This window comes from Leopardus geoffroyi, chromosome A1, assembly GCF_018350155.1.
Source record: "Leopardus geoffroyi isolate Oge1 chromosome A1, O.geoffroyi_Oge1_pat1.0, whole genome shotgun sequence".
NCBI classification, from domain to species: domain Eukaryota; kingdom Metazoa; phylum Chordata; class Mammalia; order Carnivora; family Felidae; genus Leopardus; species Leopardus geoffroyi.
The window spans coordinates 136,216,498-136,243,810 of record NC_059326.1 but is presented as its reverse complement, the minus strand read 5'-3'; the positions used below and the strand labels follow the sequence as shown (position 1 = coordinate 136,243,810).

The window sequence follows — 27,313 nt, the reverse complement described above, 5'->3', positions numbered from 1 at the left end:
TTTTAACGTTTATTTATTTTTGAGACAGAGAGAGACAGAGCATGAACGGGGGAGGGTCAGAGAGAGGGAGACACAGAATCCGAAACAGGCTCCAGGCTCTGAGCTGTCAGCACAGAGCCCGACGCGGGGCTCGAACTCACAGACCGCTTGATCATCACCTGAACCGAAGTTGGCCGCTTAACTGACTGAGCCACCCAGGCGCCCCAAAAGTACAAATTTTTAAGCACAGTAAGAACTAAGCTATTTTGAAAACATAAAAGACGAATTTTATTTCAAAAAAGCACTTTTTTGTCATTTTATTTATTTTTAATTTTTTTCAATGTTTATTTTTGAGAGAGAGAGAGAGAAAGAGAGAGAGAGAGAGAGAGAGAGAGAGAGAGAGAATAAGAAGAAGAGGAGCAGAGAGAGAGGGAGACACAGAATCCAAAGTAGGCTCCAGGCTCTGAGATGTCAGCACATGGCTATCAGCCGCTTAACTGACTGAGCCACCCAGGCGCCGGTCATTTTTTTATTAACTAGTTTTTTATTAATTATTGAAGTATAGGTGGCGTACAATGTTACTAGTCTTAGACATACAACACAGTGATTCAGCAGCTCCATACACTGCTTGATAATCACCCCGACAGGTGTAGTCACTACATTAACTGTATTCCCTATGCTGTACTTTTTGTCTCCCTGAGTTACTTATGACTGAAAGTTTGTACCTCTTCAAGATTTTAAGTAATCTCTACACTCACCGGGGGCTCAAACTTACAACCTCAAGAGTTGCATGGTCTACCGATTGAGCCAGCCAGGTGGCTCAGAAAGTTTGTACCTCTTAATCCCCTTTTCCTATTTTGTCGATCTCCCTTACCCCTTCTCTTCTGGCAACCACCAGTTTGTTTTCTGTCTTTATGACTGTTTCTGTTTTTTATTTTCTAGAACCTACATATAAGTGGAATTATATGCTATTTGTCTTTCTCTGTCTTACTTTTCTCAGCATATTTCACTTGGCAAAATAGACTTGTAGGTCCATCCATGTTATTTTAAATGGCAAGCAATATTCCATTGTGGATTTATATATATATATACATATAACACATCTTCTTTATCCATTCATCTGTTGAAGGACACTTTGGTTGCTTTCATATCTTGTCTATTGTAAATAATACTATGACAAACATAGGGGTGCCTGTATCTTTGGAATTAGAGCTTTCATTTTCTTTGGGTAAATAACCAATACTAGAATTAGTGAATCACATGGTAGTTCTATTTTTACTTTTTGAGGAAGCTCCATACGGTTTTCCACAATGGCTACACCAATTTACATTCCCACCAACAGTGTACAAGGATTCCTTTCCCTCCACATCCTTGCCACCACTTGTTATCTCTGGTCTTTTTTGATACTAGTTATTCTGACTGGTGTGAGGTGATACCTCACTGTGGTTTTGATTTGCATTTTCTTGATGATTAATGATGCTCATGATCTTTTCATATACCTGTTGCCATCTATCTGGCCAAAAAACTACTTTTATGTTTAGAACAGTCAACTAATGAGTGTTAACACTTCATTTCAAAGTTTCTGATGTTATATCACACAATCTTAATTTGTTATGGGCCAAGTTAACAAAGTAAACTAAACTTACTTTTAACTTACTTTTAACTCCTATCAAGCTTTTAACTTTGTATTTCACCCTTCACAACAGAATGAAACAAAAAATGACCATCAATCTCATTTTTCCTATGAAGAAATGAGCTGCCACCATTTGGCTCGGGTCACATAATGAATACAGGTCAAAACTTGGCATCCCAACCCCCTTAAATGTCTTTCCATGACACACTTGCCCACCATGAAAGATTCAAGATTCTCACAAAAAACCCCATGGAATAATGAGGCACATTAAGTACAGCAACACTAATGTCACATGCAACAGAAACTGCAGGAGAAAATATTTGTGAAACGTTAATCCCAGTTGCTTTAGTTCAGTAACCGTAACAGCTAAAATAAAAACCCTCCACCTTCCACAGCACTCACATGTTGAGAAGGGAGAGTGTTCATCTGTTCACTGCTCTGCTGTAACACAATAGTCTCAGCTTTATCCGTTTCCAATTTCTTCCCAGGTACATATTTTCCTGCTTCCGTAGTCTCTCTCTTTAAAGTTGCTCTTGCTAAGTTTGGTTTTGGTCTTTTGAATCGACTTCTCACAAAAGGTGCTGGTTTAACTTCAAATGGCTTCTGTTCTTGAGGAAGAGACTTGCTTTTGGAATAAGGATTATCAAATTTTAGAATGAGATGAAGGGGCAAATGAGACCAGAGTCTTAGGACAACTTTAGAAACTGGCAGTAAACACGAATTCCAATCCTTAACAGGAAAAAAAATTGAACAATATGGTAGATCCAAAAAAACAGGAGGTGTACAATCTAGGTATAAGCCTATGAATATCACCTTTGCACAGAGGAAATACACGTTGTCACACCCATACTGACTTAGGAATATTTGTTACATACAATTCTGATGTAATTCTCTCAATAGATTATCACAATTACCTCAAAACTCACCTCCAGTCATCCCAAAACTAGCTTAAAATCTGCAACATTACACTATAGATGAAACGTTTTAAAACCTTTGTTTCACAGAATCTGAAAATATAACTTTAGATACTTTTTCTTTAAAAGCACACAGACCAATATATTTGTACCTTGAATTATTATCTGAAAACTGCTCTGGAGCATCTGGAGATTGCATCCCCTGGTCTTCGGTTTTACCAAGTTCCAAAGTCTGCAAGGAAGTCTTCAAACTACTCAATAGTTCCTTTTCAGAATTTCTTTTTTCTGCCTCAGGTGTAAGTACCATGGATAGTACTTCACTGCTAATGTTCTGGAGGAATAATCAAAGGAAATCATCCACAGTAAATCAGCACAAATGGAAAATGTCACAAAAGCATGAACCTTGAGTAACAGAAAACATTATTTTTAAATGTTTAAGTAACCTCTACACCCACAATCTGGGGCTCAAACTCACAACCCCAAGATCAAGAGTCACACGCTCAACCTACGGAGCAAGCTGGGTACCCGAATTGCAAACTTTTAATAAAAGGAAATAACTGAGAAAGATGTGGCCAAAAGAAATAATTCCAATGTATGTGCATTCTAGAGTTAGCACAAACTCCCTACATTCCAGTTCCCTATATTCCTTTTATGTAAAAGAATAACTTTGGGGGTGCATGGTGGCTCAGTCAGTTATGCGTCCGACTTTGGCTCAGGTCATGATCTCATTGCTCATGAGTTTGAGCCCTGTTGGGTTCTGAGCTGAAAGCTCAGAGCCTGCAGCCTCCTTCAGATTCTGTCTCCATCTCTCTGGCCCTCCCCTGGCTCCTGCTCTGTCTCTTTCAAATAGAAAATAAAAAACAAAAACAAAAAAAAAAATTTTTTTTAAATAAAAGATTAACTTCAGGGGCACCTGGGTGGCTCAGCTGGTTGGGCATCTGACTCTTGATTGCAGCCCAGGTGATGATCTCGAGGTTCGTGGGATAGAGCCTGAGTCAAGCTCTGTGCTAACGGCTCAAAGCCTGCTTGGGATTCTCTCTCTGCCCCTCCCTCACTCATGCGTGTAGACACACATGGGCGCTTTCTCTCAAAATAAATTACCTTAAAAACACTTTTTTATAAAAAATAAATAGGCTCTGGGCTAATGGCTCAGAGCCTGGAGCCTGCTTCCAATTCTGTGTCTCCCTCTCTCTCTGCCCCTCCCCCGTTCATGCTCTGTCTCTGTCTCAAAAATAAATAAAACGTTAAAAAAAAAATTAAAAAAAAAAAAAAAGGGGGGCGCCTGAGTGGCTCAGTCGGTTAAGCATCCGACTTCAGCTCAGGTCACGATCTCGCGGTCCGTGAGTTCGAGCCCCGCATCGGGCTCTGGGCTGATGGCTCAGAGCCTGGAGCCTGCTTCCAATTCTGTGTCTCCCTCTCTCTCTGCCCCTCCCCCGTTCATGCTCTGTCTCTCTGTCTCAAAAATAAATAAAACGTTAAAAAAAATTTTTTTTAAATAAATAAATAAATAAAAGTAACTTCGAATTGACATTAAGAATGGTAACTTCTCCACAATTAAATCTTTTTGAATTATTTTTTTAAAAAGATATATAGTTTCTTTAAGGTCTTAAAACACAGAATTTAGGGCTAGGGAAGACTTTGAACTTTCAGAGATTTTAAATTTTGAGGGATTTAAGAGCAATAATCACGGTTTTTATTTCGATAATTTTTCTCTAAAAGTACTCAAAAATAGTTTTTGAACTATTTTTCAAAAACAGAAAAATACATACTTTGGTATCTAGTGAAGGCACAGTGCCGCAGCCACCACTACTGCTCTGCATTAAGTCTGTCTCCATTTGTCTTGAGGTCCTGGTCTCCTCTGCTTCATATTTCCTTAGGGAAATGTCCATTTCTCTAGGTTTTCCCAAATCTGCAACCACTTCCTCAGTAGCACTAATCTCTGAGCTGGGATTCCTCAAGGAAATTCCTCGTCCACTTTGTTTCATATCTGCCTCTGTTTCTTCAATAGCAGTTGTCTTTCCTAACACGTTCTCCATCAGGGAAAGCTCTCTTTCTCCAGTTTCTTCCAAATCAATCTCGCTCTCCCCTAAGGCACTGATCTCCACAGGTACCTTTGCCCTCAGGGAAGTTTCTTTTCCAATTTCTTTCCAATCTGTCTCCATTTCACCTAGAGTCTTGACCTGTAAGGCCTTTCCTTGTGTGTCTATTTCTCTTCTTTCAGTTTCTTCCACAGATGTCTCTCTCTCCTCAGTGACATCAATTACCTCTGGTATATTCTCCCTTACAGAAATCTCTCTTCCAGTTTCTTCCAAACCTGTTTCTACTTCATCTGTAGTGCTGACCTCCTCTGGGGCATCTTCCTGTAAGGATATTTCTCTTCTTCCAGTTTCTTCCAAATCTGTCATTCTTTCCTCAGTGACATCAGATATCTCTGATATAATGTCCCTTAGGGAAACTTCTCTTCCAGTTTCTTCCAAATCTGTCACTCTTTCCTCAGTGACATCAGACATCTCTGATATACTGTCTCTTGGGGAAACTGCTCTTCCAGTTTCTTTCAAATCTGTCACTCTTTTCTCAGTGACATCAGACACCTCTGATATATTCTCCCCTGGAGAAACCTCTCTTCCAGTTTCTTCCAAGTCTGTGACTCTTTCCTCAGTGACATCAGACATCGTTGATATAGTGTCTCTTGGGGAAACCTCTCTTCCAGTTTCTTCCAAGTCTGTCACTCTTTCCTCAGTGACATCAGACATCTCTGATACATTCTCCCTTGAGGAAATCTCTCTTCCAGTTTCTTTCAAATCTGTCACTCTTTCCTCAATGATATCAGACACCTCTGATATATTCTCCCTTGAGGAAATCTCTCCTCTAGTTTCTTTCAAATCTGTCTCCATTTCCACAGTGTTGTCAATCGTTTCTGCTATCTGCTCTATGGGAGAGACATCTCTTCTCCTAGTTTTTTTAAAATGTGACTCCATTTCCTTAGTACTATTAGCCTCCAGTGATATCTTCTCCCTTGGTAAGGTTTCTTCCACTCTCTTAATTTCTCCCAAAGCTGCTGTCAATTGTCCCGAAGCAACTATCTCCTCTGATACCTCTTCCTTTGAGAAAACTTCTCGTCTTCTAGCTCCTCTTCCTATATTTGGCTTTGGTTTCTGTAACCGAGTTTTCAGAACTGGGACTTTATTATCCTCTTGAATACTTAAAAAAAAAAAAAAAAAAAAAAAAGAGGACACACAATCAAATTTTAAAACATACTGCCAACTGAAGAGAGGATGGTTGAGAAACTACTACTGAAACACCAGGAATTCTCAAATAAAAAGTAAAATATGAAGGAAGCCTCAAGAATCTCTGGGTAAAACTTAAAAAATTAAAGGAGAGGGGCGCCTGGGTGGCGCAGTCGGTTAAGCGTCCGACTTCAGCCAGGTCACGATCTCGCGGTCCGTGAGTTCGAGCCCCACGTCAGGCTCTGGGCTGATGGCTCAGAGCCTGGAGCCTGTTTCCGATTCTGTGTCTCCCTCTCTCTCTGCCCCTCCCCCGTTCATGCTCTGTCTCTCTCTGTCCCCAAAAAAATAAACGTTGAAAAAAAAAAAAATTAAAAAAAAAAAAATTAAAGGAGAGGGGGGAAAAAACCCATGTTTTGAAATTGTAAACTTTTAAAATAAATGTATCTACTCACATAGAGACATGTATAAAGAGAAATCTATCGATAAGGTCAATTAGATTAGCAGCCAACTGGCTCTGAACAGTCTCTTTCTAATTGTCATCTACATCATCCAGAAAAAGTCTCCAGTTCCCTACATTGGAGCTAGGCCAATTGGTGTCTGCTACTCCTACCTCTTTGCCCCTACTACCCTTTATACAGACATATGCCTTGCCATAAGAGTTAAGCAGCACATTTCTATGGCCAGATTTGACCAGCATCTCAAAAAGCCACATGCAAGTATCATGTGAACAAGAAAGTATTAGGAAAAGCCAAACTTTAAACATAGATTGATAAAATGCTAGTAATAGTTGAAACCAGACAGTAGGTACACAGAAGTCCATTATTCTGTTCTTGCTACTTTTGTGTACACTGAATATTTCCAAAGGGAAAACAATTTCTAAAGTATACTAGCAATTCCATCGATTTTGCTGGGTATGTTCCAGATGGGAAAGAAAAAATATAAGAGAGCAGTGGCTAGAAGTACAGGTTTCTACATATGGGTTTTACATAAAATTTACGTGAATCTTAAACAAAGGCCATATGTGGATCTAATTCCAAAGAAACAAATATAAGAAAATAAGTTGCATTTCATATTTGGACATAGATATTTAATCTAATATGCCTGTTAAGTGATACTGCCAATCATGTTAACTCAAGGTCTAATATATGAGTAAGCAACTCATCAAATCACCAATAACTGAGAAACTGACATGAAAACTATGACATGAATTGCCCTGAAAAGTGAGGTTATATTTGTAAATATTAAGCAATTTGATACACAGATTACAAATCAGTCTCATTTGCTTTTTCTTTAAAAAACTGATTAAACATTTCTAAAACTTAACAAAAAAATTCAAACATTACATAACCAATAAGAGGATACTTACCTTAGACACTCACTAACATTCATTTGAAAAAAATTATCTTCTTTCTCAGATTGTGACGTGATGTCTTCAAAGTCAAAATTTTTACATGACTGATCTTCTACCTGTTCAGGACTCTTAATAACAAAACATTTTAAGGGTTCACAATCAAACACCCATCTATAAAAAACTGCACTGAAAATTTTGCCTGACTTGAGACCAAGGAAAATGGTAAACATTTCAAAATTATAAAATGATATTCAAGGGACATTTTTTAACGTTTTCTCTTTAGAGACCTTAAAAAATTTCATAAGCTATACCTTCTAGCTCATGTCAAAGCCCCCATTCTTTTCCTCCTAATTAGAAACCAAGTTACTGCACTTCAGTCTCATCTGTTAGAATTACTCCCTGGGATCTGTGTTCTGATTACTATTATTACAGTATAGACCTTGAGATTTATAACAAAACAAATTCAAACCTCAGACTAGGATCTTAACTCTTACTCTTAACACAAAGACTAGTTATTGTATAAATAACTCAAAAATTAATTATCTTTAGTTGTTGGAATTATATTTTAGTAGGAAGCTTTTACCATTTTACTCTGTTTAAGTCAGAGTTAAAAGTCACATACCTAGTCATATTTTCAAAAAGGAAGTTTAATTCAAATATGTGAGTGATAAGATGCAAGTTAAACATGCTCCATTATGTAAATGCACAAAATATGGATTGCAGAGAGTTCAATAGCATTACAAGTGACAAAGCTACTAGCTCTGAGATTTTGGCTTTAAATTTATAAACAATGTACAGAACTGTATAGTCTTACAGTTTAAAGGAAGGGGGGTAAAAGGGGACTTAAATACTTGTTTAACAAAAAAACTGCACAGAATCAGAGTACTTACATCTCTAGCAATACAGGATTCACTTTCATTCTTTTTTACATTTGCCCCAATTTTTTCCTGTGATGTAAGAATTTCTTTTCTTTCAGCAGCTTTACCTATATTTGGCTTTGGCCTTTGCAATCGGCCCCTCATTAGTCGTGCTGGTCTTAAAGCCTTTGTTTGATCGTCGTCCTGAACACCAATTTTTTCACTCAAACTAGAACAACTACAAAAGAATAAAATTATGGTCATCCTGAAGTCACATATATGTTTGCAGTATTCCCCTCTCCCGTGTATGAATAAGTAAACTGTTTGGAATATAAAATTACAAGTATCCTTTAGAACAGACATAATTTTGGAAGCCTGACTATAAAAAACATACCCTCACAAAACTGGAAAAATCTGTCCCTAACAGACATGTAATACCATTCCCCACTAAGAATACTAATTTGTAGGGGCACCTGGGTGGCTCAGTCAGTTTGTGTTTGACTATTGATTTCAGCTCAGGTCTTGGATCTCAGAGTTTGTAGGATCGAGCCCCACAACAGCTCTGCACTAACAGTGCGAAGCCTGCTTGGGATTCTCTCCCTCTCTCTGGCCCTTGTCAGTTTGCACACACACATATGTGCACTTTCTCTCAAAAATTAAATAAATAAAAATAAAAATACTAGTTTGTATGTAATGTACACTTCCAGGGCACTGGACATAGATTATGGAATAAACGTACAGTCCAGACTATAATACTTCAGATGCATATTAGAGCAGGGCCTACTCTGAATCTGCATGCCAAGTTAAATATTCCCTTTTGAAACCTCCTGCTGTAAATAAAATTATCCAGAAACATGTATCTTTTAACCATTAACTCATCTAACAAGACTTTGTTAAAATCTTGTTAATAAGTTGAGGAAGAAATTTAAGTCGTAACTCAATGGATCCTTATCATAATTTATTTCTCCAGTAGCATAAGGAACATGATGAAAATGTTTCAACACACCTATAGTTAAAAAAAGACTTAAGTATTCTGAATGAAAACAAAATTCAGACATCACCCAGTACAGATGTTATTACAGTCATTCCTAAAAGCTACTACTTTTATTCTACTTTCTAAATACTTACTTAGATACAGTCTCAGTTTCTGGGTTCACTTTCTCTGTATATTCCATTCCAGCAATGTCAGATGTATTCACTTTATCCTTTTCCATTTGATTCTATGAATTCAATTTTTTTACATTTTATTGACAACATAAAAAAAGTCCAAACATTGTAATAAATGGAAATTAAAACAGTGAAATATCATTTTTTGTTCTTCTAACTATAAGAGTTTTAAAAATTATAGATACAGCTATATTATAAAACATATTTCCATATATTACTGGCAGAAACAAAAATTGGTATATTCTTTCTGGAAAGCCCTTCCCCAATATGAAATCAAAAGCCTTAAAAATATTCATGGTCTTTGACTCAGTAATACCATTTCTAAGACTCTATAAAGAAAATATTTAGACAAACTCCAAGAATTTTCACAAGAGCATTATATAAAATGCTAAATAACGTGAACAGACAAAAAATCCAATGATGAGTAAATGGTTAAATAAATTCAGGTGTACCCATTGACAGAAAATTACGAAGTCACTAAAGACTGTATCTTCAAAACATAATAATATGAAAAAACATTTATGAAATGTTAGGTACCAAAGGATAAAAAAACAATGAATACTAATACACGGGGTGCCTGAGTGGCTCAGTCTTTTAAGCATCCAACTCGATTTCACTTCAGGTCATGATCTCATAGTCCGTGGGACCGAACCTTGTGTTAGGCTCTGCACTGATAGCATGGAGCCTGCGTGGGATTCTCTTTCTCCCTCTCTCTCTGACCCTCCCCTGTCATACATGTGCATGCGCACGCATGCTCTTGGAGGGAAGGAAAGAAGGAAGGAAGGAAAAAAAAGTTGGAAAGATGTATGCTAAAAGGTTAGTTCCATCCGGATAATGAAATCACAAGTAATTTGTTTTAATTTTTACATCAATCTGTTTTTCCCACTTTTCTCAAATTTTAAAAGATAATAATATAACTGTATTATAAAAAGTATATTAAGATTTCACATGACAGGGAAAAAAGCTGACTGACATTTTAAAATGTATTTTAGCAAAAATAAAAAATTTATGACAATATAACAGTGGCAGGGATATAGGGAAAAAGGAACATGCATTTAATGCTTGGAGCAATGTAAACAGACTTTTTTTTTTTTTTTTTTACTGTCATCTGACAAAAGCCAAGAAATATTTAAAATAGTTTGACCCACAAATCCCACCTCCTCTAGAAAACTATCCTCTATTTCCTTAAAAGAGTCCTATTTATGGGTCACCTGGGTGGCTCAGTCAGTTGGCATCTGACTCTTAATTTCAGCTCAGGTCATGATCTCAGTTTCTTGAGTTCAAGCACTGCAACGGGCTCTGCGCCTGTTTGATAAGGATTCTCCCTCTCTTTCTGCCCCTCCCCCACTCACAATGTCTCCATCTCTCTCAAAATACATAAATCAAACTTTAAAAAAAAACTTAAAAAAATAAACTACAGAAATGTTTATCTATATATAAAAGAGACAAAGTATGTGAAAGACAGGAATATGTCTGTGGAGAAAGGGTTGTGGATATAATTTTATATAGAACTGTTTAAAAAATATTTTGAATAAAAACCTTATGTAAACAAAAAACAGATTTGTCACTACTGAGGATGTTTGAAAATGATATGCCCTAGCTTCTCAAGAAAATGCATCAATAGGAGACTGGGAAGACATATTGAACATTAATGTGTAAGTCTTTGTAACTTCGTTCTAGTATCAGTCACATTACTGTGTCATTATAAACCAAAACAAATTTTTTCCCAGTCTGGGAAAATTTTCATAATTTTAATTTCCACAAAGTCTCTTATTCCATACCTTTTCCACTGAAGTTTCGGCATGTAAACTCTTGCTCTCTGCATCTGTTTTACCTTGTGAAAGAACAGATTTCTTCCCAACTGCCCTTGACAAATTGGGTTTAGGTCTCTGCAGTTGTCTTCTTGCCATCAGTTTAACACTTCCTGATTGATCAGTTTCCCTAAAAAATGTAGTTTTTATGTTTAAAAAAAATGAACATTATTTAAATTATACCAACATGCAGGCCCAGTCAAATAAAATTCTGAAAAATTCTTTAAAAATCCACTCAGAGCCAAAAAAAGAAGACCTTTAAACTAACTTACAATAAGAGTAGCAAAGAAGACTGAAAAAGAAAAACAATGAGGAGGTAACTAACATATTCTACCAGATGTTAAAAACAAACTCTATAGCATTAATAATTAAAACACTGGTACTGACATGTAAATAAAACAGATAAATGAAACACAAAAGAAAATTGAGAAGTGACTCCAAAACACTTGATAGAATATAATAAAGGTAGCTTTTCAAAATAGTGAAGATGAAATACAGAATAACATATTGTCAGAAATAATATCAAAGTGGGGCACCTGGGTGTCTCAATCAGATAAGCCTCTCACTTGGGTTCAAGTCATGATCTCACAATTTGTGAGTTCAACCCCACATCGGGTGAGCCTCGCTTCTCTCTCCCTCTCTCTCTGCCCCTCATGGGATTCTCTCTCTCACTCCCTCTCTCTCTGACCCTCACTCACTTGAGCCTAGTCTCTCTCAAAAAAAACAAAAAGAAGAAGAAGAAATAATATCAAAGTAATGGTGATGGCAAAACTAACACTGGGGACTAAAATAAAATCAGCTCCACTCCTTGCACTGTACTCATAATATATTCCAAATGGATCAGAATTAAATAAAGTCATACAGAAAACACGGATGAATTCTTTATAACCTTGAGGTGGAGTAAGCCTTTATAAAATTTAACTAAAAATTCAGGAGCTACAAAAGAAAAAAAAATTTGAGAAATTTGACAACATAAAAATCAAAAAATTTCTACATAGCCAAAACATGGCTAAGTCAAAAGTCAAACTACCAACCGAGAAAGCATGTTTTACAAATCATACAATAAGACTAGTCTCCCTAAAATATAACGAACTCCCACAAAACAGTATCATCAATAACTTATTAAAAAACAGACAGGGACACCTGAGTGGCTTAGTAGGCTAAGTGTCTGACTTCAGCTCAAGTCACGATCTCACGGTTCACGAGTTCCAGCCCCACATAGGGCTCGTTGGTCAGCGCAGAGCCCTCTTTGGATCCTCTGTGATACTCCCACTGCCCCTCCTCCACTTGTGCTCCCCCCAAAATAAATATTTAAAAAATAAAAAATTAAAATTAAAAAATGGACAAACTATATAAAGTTTTAAAAAAGAAAAAATAAAAAGTTTTAAGAAAACTACAAATTAAAGGTGAGGGGAGGTAAAGTGTGCATGCATGTGCAAGCAAGCACAAATTAACATTAAGAATCAGAAAATCAGGGGCGCCTGGGTGGCTCAGTCGGTTAAGCGGCCGACTTCCACTCAGGTCAGAATCTCGCAGTCCGTGAGTTCAAGCCCTGCGTCTGGCTCTGTGCTGACAGCTCAGATCCTGGAGCCTGTTTCAGATTCTGTGTCTCCCTCTCTCTCTGACCCTCCCCCATTCATGCTCTGTCTCTCTCTGTCTCAAAAATAAATAAACGTTAAAAAAAAATTAAAAAAAAAAAAAAAGAATCAGAGAATCTAAGGGGAATTATACATAGACGTTCATTGTTTACTTCTTTTGACTTTTCCTTAGGTTAGGAAACTTTAAAATAAAAAACTCAATAAAAACAATGAAATCAAATTACATACCCCTGCCAAAAAAAGGAAGAGTGGGGGGAGATGCTATACTAAGATATTTTATAATATCAAGACCATCAAAAACCCAAGTTTAACACCATTTTCTGAAAAAGGAGACATTTCTTACAATGTTGGTGGGAATATAAACTAGCCTAACTCCTACAGAGAATAGTTTGGAAGTATCTCTCAAAATCCTAAGCGTGTACATGTATATACACAGACACATACACATTAGAATAAGCGAATCCATTTTGAGCAATTCACCCTACAAATACATACAACTGACCTTTCAACACAAGTTTAAGCTATACACAGATTTTACTCAATAAATATAGTACAGTACAATAAATGTATTTTCTCATCCTTATGATTTGAAAAAAAATTTTTTTTTTTTGGTGTTTATTTTCGAGTGAGGGAGAGACAGAGCGCAAGCAGGGGAGGGGCAGAGAGAGGGGGAGACACAGAATCTGAGCTGTCAGTGTGGAGCCCGACTCAGGGTCCGAACTCAACAACAGCGAGATCTTGACCTGAGCTGAAGTCAGACGCCCAACCAACTGACTCACCCAGGCATCACGTAAAAGTTTATTTATTTTATTGAGAAAGTAGGAGCACAAGCAGAAGAGGGGCAGCGAGAAGGAGAGAGAGAGAATCCCAAGCAGGCTCCACACTGTGAGCATGGAGTCCAACAGGGGGCTCAAACTCACGAATGGTGAGATCATGACCTGAGCTGAAATCAAGGGGTGCCCCTCGTCCTTATGATTTTCTTAAAGCATTTTGTTTCTCTAGCTTACCTTAAATTGTAAGAATACAGTATACGATACATATAACGCACAAAATATGTGTGGTCAACCATTTATGTTACCATGCTTCCAGGCAACGGTAGACTATTAGTAGTTAAGTGTTGGGGAGTCAAAGTTATACATGGATTTTCAACTGCCCAGGGGTCAGTGCCCCTAACCATTGTGTTGTTATTTGAAAAAACAACCCATATAGCCATCAGCTGGGCTCTGATAATATAAACTATAATTCATCTATACACCAAAACACTACACAGCCATTCAAAACTAATGAAGAGGGGACCTGGGTGGCTCAGTAAGTTAAGCATCTGATTCTTGATTTTGACTCAGGTCATGATCTCATGGTTTGTGGGATGGAGTCCCACATCAGGTTCTGTGCTGAGCGTGGAGCCTGCTTAGGATTCTCTCTGCTCCTCCCCTGCAAGCACTCTCCTTCTCTCTCTCAAAATAAATAAAAAACAAACATAGAAAGAATAGTTTGCCTATTTCAAAGACTAAATTTTTATTTAAAAAAAGTTTAATTCTCAGTGTGACTGTGCTTTACCGAAAATAAGAATTCATAAACTAAATAGCTTTTAAGCCTATGTGAAGGGTTAGAAGAACACAAAAAGGAAGTCTGAATTTTTGAGATACCTCTCTTCAAAAGGAGATTCTTTTGGTGCTTTTATTCCATTTTTAGTGAAGATATTAGTCACTATTTTCATACAAGAAAATATAATATCCTTAAAGGCATCAATATCAAAAATCTACTGCTTTGAAAATGACTCAAACCAAGTAAAAGTAGTATATCACAGCAAATGTTTAGCCTTTCAAATTATTTTAGAATTTCATCATAAGTCACCACTTTGCATAAAGCTCCTCATAACTATACATCAGATATGAAAGACAATCTTTCTGGGGTGCCTGGCTGGCTTAGTAGGTTAAGCACCCAACTCCTGATTCCATTCGGATAGTGATCTCACAGTCATGAGACTGAGGTCATTGACAGGTTCTGTGCTCTCTCTCTCTCTGTCCAAAGTAAATAAACCTTAAAACAAAACAAAACAAAGAGGGGTGCCTGGGTTACTCAGTCATTTAAGTGTCCAACTCTTGATTTCAGCTGGGGTCATGATCTCAGAGTTTACGAAATCGAGCCCTGCATCAGGTTCTGCTAACAGAGCAGAGCCTGGCTGGGATTCTCTCTCTGCCCATCACATGTTCATGCTCTCTTTCTCTAACTAAATAAATAAACCAAAGAGTAGGGTTCCAAGTTAAGTTTAATTGGCTCAGTCATTTAAATGTGTCCAACTTCTGCTCAGGTCATGATCTCAGTTTGTGAGTTTGAGCCCCACCTTGGGCTCACTGCTGTAAGCACAAAGCTAGGTTAGAATCCTCTATCTCCTTCTCTCTGCCCCTTCCTCACTCACTCTCTCTCAGAAATAAAAAACATCCAAAATAAAAAATAAATTAAAAAAAAAGAATCTTTCTGTAATGAAACATAAAGTGATAAGCCTTGACGTCACACTTAGACCATGGTACAATTATATATTAAATGGTCTACAGTCCCTTTCTAATCCTTAAAGAAAACAACATTATAATTTCTTAAATAAGAACGCATGAAATTTTGAAACTAAATTTTAAAATCTTACCACGTAAAATACTTACAATGATTTATTTTTTAGGTCAATGTTGCTTTCTTCTGTACAACTACTTTCAGCATTATTAACCTCACTTGGTGTGCTAATTTCAACTTCTGATAAAGGCAAATCTGAAGGGCTTGATTCTGAAGTCTCAGCTGCTAATGGCGTGGCATCTTGTTGACCACTGAGCAAATGAAAACACATCAGGGGAAAAGAAATTTTTAGTAATACATGTCTTATAATAGCTACTTAAAAGATTTTTTTTAATACATAAATCCACTTTAGAAAATGATACTTCATAGTTTGGAACTATCAATATAAACATTTCGGCTTTTCTATGATCCTTCTTGTACCATGTTGTTAAAAACTCTACCTTCAGAGAAAGTAGTAACCGCAAATTAACAGGCCTGAGAAACCACTTGAGAAGTCACAAAATTAAAAAGTTTTGTTTTTTTTTTTTTTTTCAACGTTTATTTATTTTTGGGACAGAGAGAGACAGAGTATGAACGGGGGAGGGGCAAAGAGAGAGGGAGACACAGAATCGGAAACAGGCTCCAGGCTCCGAGCCATCAGCCCAGAGCCCGACGCGGGGCTCGAACTCACGGACCGCGAGATCGTGACCTGGCTGAAGTCGGCCGCTTAACCGACTGTGCCACCCAGGCGCCCCAAAAAGTTTTAATTACATACATGGGGTTGACAAATCAAATCTATATGTAAAATCATAGTAAAATTGAGGACTTTTCTCTCATTAAAATTTTATACACATAGGCTCTGCTTTGCATGGTATCCTGCTAACCAAAAGTTTTGGAATCCGAGGACATAGCTCCAATACGCATAAGTTGCAGTTAACACTGCATTATGCAAAGAGAGGACTACCGTATTATGAAATATTTCAACTAACAACAACATAAATGATAGCCATGTACTAACCAGTTTCAACACATAAAGCATTTAGCCAGATATTTTTTCCGTCATTTTTTCTACTGGGTGTTTGTCTTTTCCCGACTGATCAGCAAAACCTCTTTATATATTCCTTTCTGGTTAGACATACATAAAACCTCCCCAACAGCAGCTTGCCTTTCACTTTCTTTATGAAACCTTTGTCAAAAAAAGTTAAATTTACTGCAGTCAAACTTATCAATTTTATCTTTTAAAGTTTTGCTTTTTATATCTTAAGAAATCCTTGATATCACAAAGATATTTTCCGACACCTTCTTCTAAAAGTTTTAAAGATTTGTTTTATATATGTAGCCTTTAATCTATCAGAAAGTTAGCAAAGGTGAAATAAGGATATTATCTTTTTACACCCAAGCACCATCTAAGGAATATAATATAGTTCATTCACTCTTCACCCACTAATTTCTTTTTTCCACCCACTTAATGTTACCTCTTCCATGTACCAGATCACTAAATCTTTTTTCCCAAGCTCTACTACATTCAGTTCTGCTGAGTACATTTGTTCCTCTGCCAGTAACACACTGTTTTAATTATTCTAGCTTTATTATTTTTTTTTTTTAATTTTTTTTTTTCAACGTTTATTTATTTTTGGGACAGAGAGAGACAGAGCATGAACGGGGGAGGGGCAGAGAGAGAGGGAGACACAGAATCGGAAACAGGCTCCAGGCTCTGAGCCATCAGCCCAGAGCCCGACGCGGGGCTCGAACTCACGGACCGCGAGATCGTGACCTGGCTGAAGTCGGACGCTTAACCGACTGCGCCACCCAGGCGCCCCATTATTTTTTTAATATAATTTATTGTCAAGTTGGCTAACATACAGTGTATACAATGTGCTCTTGGTTTTGGGGAGATTCCCGTGATTCATCAATTACATACAACACCCAGTGCTCATCCCAACAAGTGCCCTCCTCAATGCCCATCACCCATTTGCCTCTCTCCCTCACCTCTCCCCGACCCACCCTCAGTTTGTTTTGTGTATTTAAGAGTCTCTAATGGTTTGCCTCCCTCCACCTCTGTTTGTAACTATTTTTTTCCCCTTCCCTTCCCCCATGGTCTTCTGTTAAGTTTCTCAAGTTCCACACGTGAGGGAAAACATGGTATCTGTCTTTTCTCTGACTGACTTATTTCACTTAGCATAATACCCTCCAATTCCAGCCATAATGCTGCAAATGGCAGGTTTTCATTCTTTTTCATTGCCAAGTAGTATTCCATTGTATATATAAACCACATCTTCTTTACCCATTCATTAGGTGATGGCCATTTGGCCTCTTTGCATAATTTGGCTATCGTTGAGTGAGCTCTGATAAACATTAGGGTACAGGTGTCCCTATGGATCAGCACTCCTATATCCTTTGGATAAATTCGTAGTAGTACTATTGCTGGGTTGTAGGGTAGTTCTATTTTTAATTTTTTGAGCAACCTCCACACTCTTTTCCAGAAAGGCTACATCAGTTTGCATTCTCACCAACAGTGTGAGAGGGTTCCCGTTTCTCCACATCCTCGCCAACATCTAGTGTTTCCTGAGTTGTTAATTTTAGCCACTCTGACTGGTGTGAGGTGGTATCTCAATGTGTTTTTGATTTGTATTTCCCTAATGATGAGTGATGTCGACAATCTTTTCATTAATCAGGAAAAAGTATCCAAATGTAAAAAGACACTCTCTTTAGCAAATGGTGCTGGGAGAACTGGACAGCAACATGCAGAAGAATGAAACTAGACCACTTTCTTAAACCATACAAAAAATAAACTCAAAATGGATAAAAGAGCTAAAACGTGAGACAGGAAACCATCAAAACCCTACAGGAGGAAACGGGCAACAACATCTTTGACCTCAGATGCAGCCATTTCTTGCTCAACATGTCTCCAAAGGCAAGGGAAATAAAGCAAAAATGAACTATTGGGACCTCATCAAGATAAAAAGTTTCTGCACTGCAAAGGAAACAATCAACAAAACTAAAAGGCAACCAACAAAATGGGAGAAGATATGCACAAATGACCTATCAGATAAAGGGTTAGTATCCAAAATGTATAAAGAACTTACCAAACTTACCCGAAAAACAACCCAGTGAAGAAATGTATGGAAGACACGAATAGATACTTTTCCAAAGAAGACATCCAGGTGGCCAACAGACACATGAAAAGATGCTCAACATCACTTATCATCAGGATAATTATTCTAGCTTTAAAGTATTAATATATTTCCTCTCCAGAACTGTTGTTTTTCAAATTGTCTTTATCACTCATGACTGTTCAATCTTGTGTATATAATAATTTTAGAATCAGCTCACTGTTTTACAAAACCAGTTAGGATCTTAACAGTCATTACAGGGTTGTTTGTCCTCTAAAAGACATCAGTATTTTTTGTGTGTAGTTTATGAAATTAAGTTGTGTCTCAGAAACCATAATTTAGATGTCTGTCACCTAGAAAATTAAGGACCCAAGAGCCATGACTCAACTTCAAACAAAGTATTAACCTTCTGAATTGTATGAACAAACTACCACAGACAGACAAGTGGAACAACATGAAACTAAAAACCTTGAGCACAACAAAGGAAATCATCAACTCAGTCAAAAGACAACCTGTGGAATGGGAGAAAATATTTGCAAACCATTTATCTGTTAGTAATACCCAAAATATAAAAGGAATGCCTAGGAGTGCCTGGGTGGCTCAGTCAGTTGAGCATTTGACTCTTGATTTCCACTTGGGTCATGATCTCACCATCATGAGATACAGCCCCACATCAGGCTCCACACTGACAGCGTGGAGACTGCTTGGGATTCTCCCTCTCTCTCTCTGCTCCTCTCCAGCTTATGCACGCACAAGAACACACACTCTCTCTCTCAAAATAAACAACATTAAAAAAAACATTAAATCCCTATAATTCAAAGAAAATAACCTAGTTAAAAAATATGAAAAAGGAATGAATAGAATTTTTTCAAAGCCATACAAAAGGCCAACAGGTATATGTAAATATCTTCAACATCACTAATCATGGAAATGCAAATCAAACCCACAATGAGGTATCACCTCAAATGTCTGAATAACCATTATCAAACACAAATAAAGAAAACACAAAATAACAAGTGTTGGTAAGGAAAACCAGTTTACAGAAAACTGGTATGTTTGTGTACTGCTGGCGGGAATGTAAAATAGCACAGCCACTATGAACAACAGTGTTAAGGCTCCTCAAAAAAATTAAAAATACAGGGCCACCTGGCTAGCTCAGTCAGTAGAGCATGTGATTCTTGATCTCCTGGTTGTGAGTTTGAGCCCCACGCTGGGGGTAGACACTATTTTAAAGAAAGTAAAATCTTAAAAAAAATTTTTAAATAGAACTATCCTATGATTCAGCAATCCCTCTTCTGGGTATACATCTAGAAGAAATTAAAACAGTAGTTCAAAGAGTTATCTGCATTCCCAAATTTATCATAGCACTATTTAAAATAGCAAAGAGGGGCACACCTGGGTGGTTCAGTTGGTTGAACGCCTGACTTCGGCTCAGGTCAGGATCTCGCAGTTTGTGAGTTCGAGCCCCACGTCAAGCTCTGTGCTGACAGCTCAGAGCCTGGAGCCTGTTTCAGATTCTGTGCCTCCCTCTCTCTGCCCCCTCCCCACTCATGCTCTCTGTCTCTCAAAAAGAATAAACATTAAAAAAAAAATTTTTTTAATAAAAAATCAAATCAAATCAAATAGCACAGAGGGGCTCCTGGGTGGCTCAGTGGGTTAAGTGTCCAACTCCTGATTTCCACTCAGGTCATGATCTCATGGTCATGAGACTGAGCCCTGTGTTAGGCTACACACTGAGGGTGGAGCCTGCTTAAGATTCTCTCCTCCCTCTGGCTCTCCCCTGTACATGTGCATGCTTTCTCTCTCTCAAAAAAACATAAACAAAAGCAATATAACTTATTAAGAAAATAATAAAATAGCCAAGAGATGGAGACAATCTAAATGGTCATGGAGAGAGAAGTGAAAACAGGAAAGTGTGATATATACGTACAATGGAATATTATTTGGCCACAAAGAAAGAAGGAAATAGTGTCACATGCTGCAACACAGGTGAAACTTCGAAACATTATGCAAGGTGAAATATGCCAGTCACAGAAAGACAAATACTGTATGATTCCACTTATATGATGTATCTAAACAAACCAAACTCACAGAAACAGTAAGTAGAAGGATGGCAGCCAGGGACTGGGGTTAAAATGGAAGCAGAGTTGTTACTCAATTTATAGAATGTATCCGTCATACAAGATAAAAAGGTCTAGAAATCTTATGTACCACACCTTGCTAATAGTTTATAATACTCTACTATGCAATTTCAAAACTTGTTAGGACCAGGGCACCTGGGTGGCTCAGTCACTTAAGCGTCTGACTTTGGCTCAGGTCATGATCTCACAGTTTGTGGGTTCCAGCCCCGTGTCAGGTTCTGTGCTGACAGTTCAGAGCCTGATTAATGCCTGCTTCGGATTCCCTGTCTCCCTCTCTGCCCCTCCCCCACTCACACTCTGTCTTTCTCTCTCAAAAATGAATGACACTAAAAAGAAATTATCAACTTGTTAGGACAGCACATCTCACATGCTTTTTACCACATTTTAAAAAAACAAACTCAGCAGGATATACACATTCAAACTGCTAAAAACCAAAAATAAAGAGAAAATCTTTATAAAAAATGATAAGCCCATGCAAACACTAACCGAAAGACAGCTGTAGCAAAGTTAAGCTTCAGAACAAAGAGCAGTATCAGAATGATATCCACAAATGTTAAAGGGTAATTTGACCAAGAAGATACAACAATCCTAGATATGTACGCACCTAATAAGAGAGCTTCAAAAGTCATGAAAACAAATAGAACTCAGAAGAACAATAGGCAAATTCATAATTATAGCTGGAGATGTCACACTCCCCATTCAGTAACTAACAGAAGATGTAGACAAAGTCAGTAAAGGTATAGAGAATACCTCGATAAAAGGATAGGATCAGTTCTTTTCTCAATTTTTTCACTGGAGGATAAATCCACAATGTCATCTATATTTTGTATGCAAGAAAGCTTCTGTTCCTTATTGCCTTCATCTTCATTCATCTCAGGCCTTAAAGACTGACTGTTATCTATGAATACAAAATGCATGTTATTCTAAAAAACGAAAACATCCACTTTTTAAAGCACACAGGAATTTACGTAAAACAGTCTATTCCTACAAATCATTAATCCATTCCACAATTTCCAATATCCAAGGCAGAGATCTTAATTTTAGAACATCTATGAAAATTTAGTCAACTCACAACTGTATAAATTTTAACTGTGTTTTATAGATCAACTCAAATTTCCTGGGCAGTTTGTAGAATTTAAGCGTTATTAATCGCTGCTACTCAGAAGTATTTAAATTACATACATCCTGACAGTACATGTCTTCTCAAGTTATATAGGGACTATCAATACATGTAAGAAACTTACTTATGTATTTTTCTCCTTTAGAATGATGTAACTGAACAGTGGCATTTCCTGAAAGATTCTTTACTTCCTGTTTACCAGTTTCATCCTGATTCTTTCTTCTTCTTTTCTTTTGATTTAGGTCTGTTTCTAATGCAATCTGTTCTGAATCCTGTTCTGATAAAGTCTGAGACTGTTGTTCTTCTTCACCCGTTTGAGCATCCTTTTGAGACTGTTCTGTATCTGAAATTTTGCTGCTCAGAGACTCATCTGGATCATCATTTCCTCCTTCACTGGCAACTTTTTTTGCTTTGAAAATAAAAGATACTGTTATAAACATATAAATAACCTACAGAAAAATCTTAAAGATGAAAAAGATAAATACTCAGGGATACCTGGGCAAAACTTTGAAGACAACCTAAAATACCCAATTGGGACTAAAGAAGCTGTAACACGTTTATGGTATAAAAATCCACAGAACAAATAATAATGAGGTAGGCTTGTAAGTAGTAATGTAAAAGATTTCAAAAGGTATTTTTGCACAAAAAACTCAAGTTGCAGAGAACATATAGATTATGATCTCATTTTTATTAAGCAAAAACAATTACATATCCTCTAAGACACACATATACTTCAATAGAAGTGTTTACTAACAGTTATCCCTAGAAAATCTGGACAATTTGATTTGAAGGCAGGGTAGGAAAGAGAATTCGCCATTTTCTGTATTATTTGTTTTTCAATAAACAAATTTCTAACAAATATTTTTCTAACAAATATTTTTAGGGGCATCGGGGTAGCTTGGTTGGTTAAGTATACAACTCTTGATTTCAGCTCAGGTCATGATCCCGGGTTGTGGGATCAAGCCCTGCTTCAGCCTCACCGCTGAACAGACACCCTGCTTAAGATTCTCTCTCTCTCTCTCAAAAAAAAAAAAAACAAACAAAAAATATTTTTAAACAATATTTTAAACAATTTTAAACAATTTTTAAAATACCCTTTTAATGAAGACATATTAATAGTCAACTGCATCAAAAGATAAAAATATATAAAATTTAAAAAAAAAATGAGGAATCACCATGGAGACATCAACCAAAAAAAAGCAAACTTCACAACAACTGTTGATCAAGACATCTTCTCTAAAAATATCTAGTCTTAAAAACAAAAAAAAAACCCTAATCTTAAAAAATAATAAAATTAACATCATTTAATTTGTTAAAAAAAAAAAAGTCAAAACAAGAATTTACAACTGAGAACACTGGATTTCCTATCAGAATAATAATCAGCAATTTTTAAATTCTGAGACTTGTTATAAAAAAACTATAAAAAGTTCTCACGTTAAATAAAACACAACATGTTATTTATGATATGACCTATAACATAATAATCATGTTAATAGATCTATTTTAATTTCCCAGGGCCATGAAAGGTAAAAAAAAAAAAAAAAAAAAAACACTAAAAAATGTAATAATTTTATAGTTACCAACACTATTTTTAAAAAGATAGAGACATCACGTTCCAAGAAAAGAAATGCTGGACTGCTCTGTGCAGAAGACAATTAATGTAGCAGGCAGGCTGCAGCAGCCATCCCTTGAAAGGCCTGATTAAAATGTTGACCCTTAGGCTGTGTCTGGAAACATAGGTTTGGGGAGAATTCACACCAGTCTGACAAAAGTGGTCCAGTGTGCCTAAAACGTCTGTACCAACACTATGGTTTATGCTGAACAACTGCTTTCATTTTGGGAGTTCCAAATTCTGATATGTGCCAGGCAGAGGGTGTCTACATTGCTAGCCTCCAATAAAAACCTTGGACCATCAGTTTCTAACAAGAAAGCTGGCAGACAACTTTTTATCTATCTCATCATAACTTGTTGCTACAGAAATGAAGCACTTCCCGTGGGACTCTAGGAGAGAGGACTCTTGTAAGCTTGTACCTGGATTTTCCTAGACTCTGAGCCATGTATCTTCTCCCTTTGCTAATTCTGTTCCATAGCCTTTCACTGTAAGAAATCTCAGCTGGTGTAAAACCATACACTGCATCTTTTGAGTCTCCTAGCAAATAATCCAACCTCGCATTAGTCTTGCAGACCCCCAAAGCAGGCTCTCACAGCCCTAGGTTTGAGTCCTACATCTGTCAATACTTAAACTGTGAGACCATAGGGAGAGTTGACAAGATCTCCAGGGCTGTTTCCGAGTGACTAAAACATGTGGAAAGGGTCTGGGATGTGAACAACCTAACATATAAACTTCCCCATAGTTCCATGATTCTTTAAAGTACTTGATGTAACTAAACATTATCCTCCTAGATCAGAATTCAAATAATCAAGAAAATATTTGCCTAAAGATAGAAATGCCTACATATACACAAGTTTCTACCTAGCACCAATCAACACTAACCCTCAGAAATAAACTGTGCTCAAACAATGCAATTCAGTCACAAGCAAAAGTATCAGAGTTCCATTTTTTAAACATTAGAACTTTGTGTCAGGTTTTACAAAGGAAAATGATAATAAGTTACCAAACATGACACCCCCAAATTCCAGTGCTCTTTTATTAGCTACAACAACACTCTAGAAGCAAGAAAGATGTCAAATAGCCCAGCCATGCAAATTATTAAATTTAAAAGGAAGTGCTATTTTAGGCCAGATAACTGGAAGACTGAAGAAAAATCAAGTCTCCCCAAATGGATGCCCTGATGATCTCAACTACCTGAACTACAGAGGAATGCTCAAAGACTCGAGGGACAATATTCCAAGTGTATCACTATTAAATAATAGAACACGCTTTCTTTTAAATACCTTTTACGTTTTTCCGTGGTTTAGAAGATTTCTTCTCCTTTGAACTCTGATTTTTAACAGATTTTTGTTTTCTTTTCTCTTCTTCAGCAAGAACTTTCTGAAGCAAATGAGCAAAAAAATCGAAGTCAAAAGGGCGCTTTTCCTCTGTTTAAAAAAAAGAGAAAAAGAACCCACAAGTTTACGTTTTAAAAAAAGAAAAAGAATTTTCAAGTTAAGTACCATACATCAAAAGCAAATGGGCTTATTAGGAGAATGGATAACCAATTCTAGTCACTGTAGTAGAGACTCACAAAAGAAAACTGAGCAATAAATAGGAACAAGTTACATCAGTTTAAAAAACAAAAAAACAACTATGTACTGATACAAGCAATATTATAGGTAAATCTCAAAATGTTGACTGAAAGAAGCCAGACATAAGAGAGCACATGCTGTATGATTCCATGAATAAGAAGTTCTAGAACAAGCAAAACTAATCTATGGTGATTCAAATGAAAATAGCAGTTGCCCTGCATCAGGATAGCTGTGGAGACTGACTACAAAGGGACAGAGGGGCCTTTCTGTTTGATGAAAATATTCCATACCTTGTTTTGGGTGGTGGTTGCACAAGTATACCCTATGTCAAAACTCAAACTATAAATTGCACTGTACGTACATTACAAATCAACTTTGAGAAAAGACCAGATGACTAACTCCTCAAAGCCTCTCTACCTCATGTCCTCTCTTCATCACAACCCTTTCACTATTTAATCTTCCAAATATCAGCAAAGAAGGAAGCAAGGGAATATCGATCAGGACCATTCTCACTAAATACCCATCAATGTCATTACATCAGAAAGAGCCATGGGGGCACCTGGGTGGCTCAGTCGGTTAAGCGTCTGACTTCGGCTCAGGTCATGATCTCGCAGTTTGTGGGTTTGAGCCCCACATCAGACTCTGTGCCGACAGCTCGGAGCCTGGAGCCTGCTTTGGATTCTGTGTCTCCCTCTCTCTGCCCCTCCCCCACTTGTGCTCCTTCTCTATCAAAAATAAACATTAAAATAATAATAATAATAAGTTAAATTAAATTTTAAAAAACTAAAATGGGGCGCCTAAGTGGCTCAGTTGGTTAAGTGCCCAACTCTTGATTTCAGCTCAGGTCATGACCTCAAGGTTTTTAAGTTCGAGCCCCACAATGGTCTCCACACTAACAGTGCAGAGCTTGCTGGGATTCTCTACTCCACCATCCTCCCCTGCCACCTCTCTTCATCTCTCCCCTGAACACGCTCTCTCGCAAAATAAAAAGAACTTTAAAAAAATTCTCAGAGAAATTGAAAATATAAGTTCTAAAAAAAAAACTGCAGTTTAATTTTTTGTAATTTTCCACTACAAAGCACCCAAATCAGCCAATAATAAAATTGTGTATTACAGGGGCGCCTAGGTGGTGAGTCGGTTAAGCATCCGACTTCGGCTCAGGTCAGGATCTCTCAGTTTGTGGGTTCGAGCCCCATGTCAGGCTCTGTCCTGACAGTGTGGAGCCTGCTTGGGATTCTGTGTCTCCCTCTCTCTCTCTGCTCCTCCCAACTTGCACTCTGCACCTCTCTCCCTCTCTCAAGAATAAACATTAAAAATTTTTTCAGTAAAATAAAATAATCTATTGAAATGGCCTTAACAATGGTTCCATACCCCATGAAGACTTTATGGATTTATGAATTCTCTTCTGATTATAATGCACTGAACATAATGAACAGTTTCATGACCACCTCTCCAAAATAGAGAGAAGTTTAAGACTAAAATACTCCAGATCTTCCAGGAGCTATTCTTGGAAGTGCTATCCCTAAAGACCCAATACAACGTTGTAAGTAGACTCCACTCATCTCGGGGTCTCCTCGTAAGGTAAACACACGTGCTATAGGACATCAATCCCCTTTTTAGGTTTTTTCCTAAGATTAGCACTACAGCAAAAGGACAGTGAATACATTTATCATGAAACATTGATAATTATCTTCCAGACAAGGAATATAGATTTATTTTTATTTTTTTTTAAACTCTTGTTTGTTAAGTTTATTTTTTTTTTTTTAGTAATCTCTACACTCAACATGGGGCTTGATCCCAATATCAAAAATTGCATGCTCTTCTGTTTGAGCTAGCTAGGTGCCTCTACAGGTACTATTTTAAACAATACATTTAATTTTGCTTTTTTTGTACAGATCCCTTGATATTCTTCTCTGGACTCAAAAAGAAAAAATGTTAACTGCAGTAAAGCAATTACTTAAAAGCTGAAAAATAGGTATCATCCCTTCAGGTATCAATTCAAACGCCACCTTTTCAGACAAAACTTCCCTGACTACCAATTCTACATATCCACTCTTCACTCCCTTTTTTCTTCTTAGAAACTAATCACTATCTGCAATTAACCATGACTACTGACTTTATCCTTTTCCACATCTAATTAGACTTAAGGCTCTAAAAGCAGACTTCTCATTTGCTCTGTTCACCATTATATCCTCAATGCCTAGAACATTAAACAGCTCTCAGAAGTTTACTATTATTAACTGAATGAATGACTGGCCACTGGAAGGAATCATCTATACTGTTAGTTCTTCCAGAAACAATTCCTTCTTGAATAGAGTTGACTCAGAACAAAAAAACACTTAGAAAAGGTGTCTTCAGTCCCTCTATAACTTCTGGAACTCAGAACTCTGCTTACTTGCTTCTTAATGTTTTACTAATCCCTTGTCTATAGATCTGTTATCAGCTGCCAGACCTGCACTGCTCAAGAGAAAAATGTCCAGTCTCACTCTTCTTGTGACAATAAAGAGAAAACACAAATCTAAAACACACCAGAACCAAACTGATCCTTTTTTAAGATCTCCAAGTGATATGTCATAAAAGAGGTCTTAATACTTACGGAAGGCTTTGTCTATTCTCCATCCATTTGTTTTTTCTTCACGTTTAAATTTATTCTGTTAGCAAAAGAAAACAAA

General features: G+C 37.1%; 1 protein-coding gene across 11 annotated transcripts in view; it reads right to left on the bottom strand.

Annotated features, from left to right (window-relative positions):
• BDP1 (B double prime 1, subunit of RNA polymerase III transcription initiation factor IIIB) overlaps positions 1-27,313 on the bottom strand; it is a 100,363-nt gene that overhangs the window by 49,780 nt on the left and 23,270 nt on the right. For 10 of the 11 annotated variants that reach the window (XM_045446505.1, XM_045446442.1, XM_045446431.1 and 7 more), the window contains 12 exons: positions 27,238-27,292; positions 24,351-24,494; positions 21,580-21,864; positions 21,086-21,233; positions 15,195-15,353; positions 10,910-11,069; positions 9,090-9,181; positions 7,995-8,199; positions 7,120-7,232; positions 4,296-5,727; positions 2,679-2,857; positions 2,015-2,237 (listed from right to left, as the gene is read on the bottom strand). In XM_045446505.1, the coding sequence (XP_045302461.1) occupies positions 2,015-2,237; positions 2,679-2,857; positions 4,296-5,727; positions 7,120-7,232; positions 7,995-8,199; positions 9,090-9,181; positions 10,910-11,069; positions 15,195-15,353; positions 21,086-21,233; positions 21,580-21,864; positions 24,351-24,494; positions 27,238-27,292 (3,195 nt within the window). The remainder of the gene's footprint in view (positions 1-2,014; positions 2,238-2,678; positions 2,858-4,295; positions 5,728-7,119; positions 7,233-7,994; positions 8,200-9,089; positions 9,182-10,909; positions 11,070-15,194; positions 15,354-21,085; positions 21,234-21,579; positions 21,865-24,350; positions 24,495-27,237; positions 27,293-27,313) is intronic. The other variant, XM_045446496.1, reaches the window with a different exon arrangement.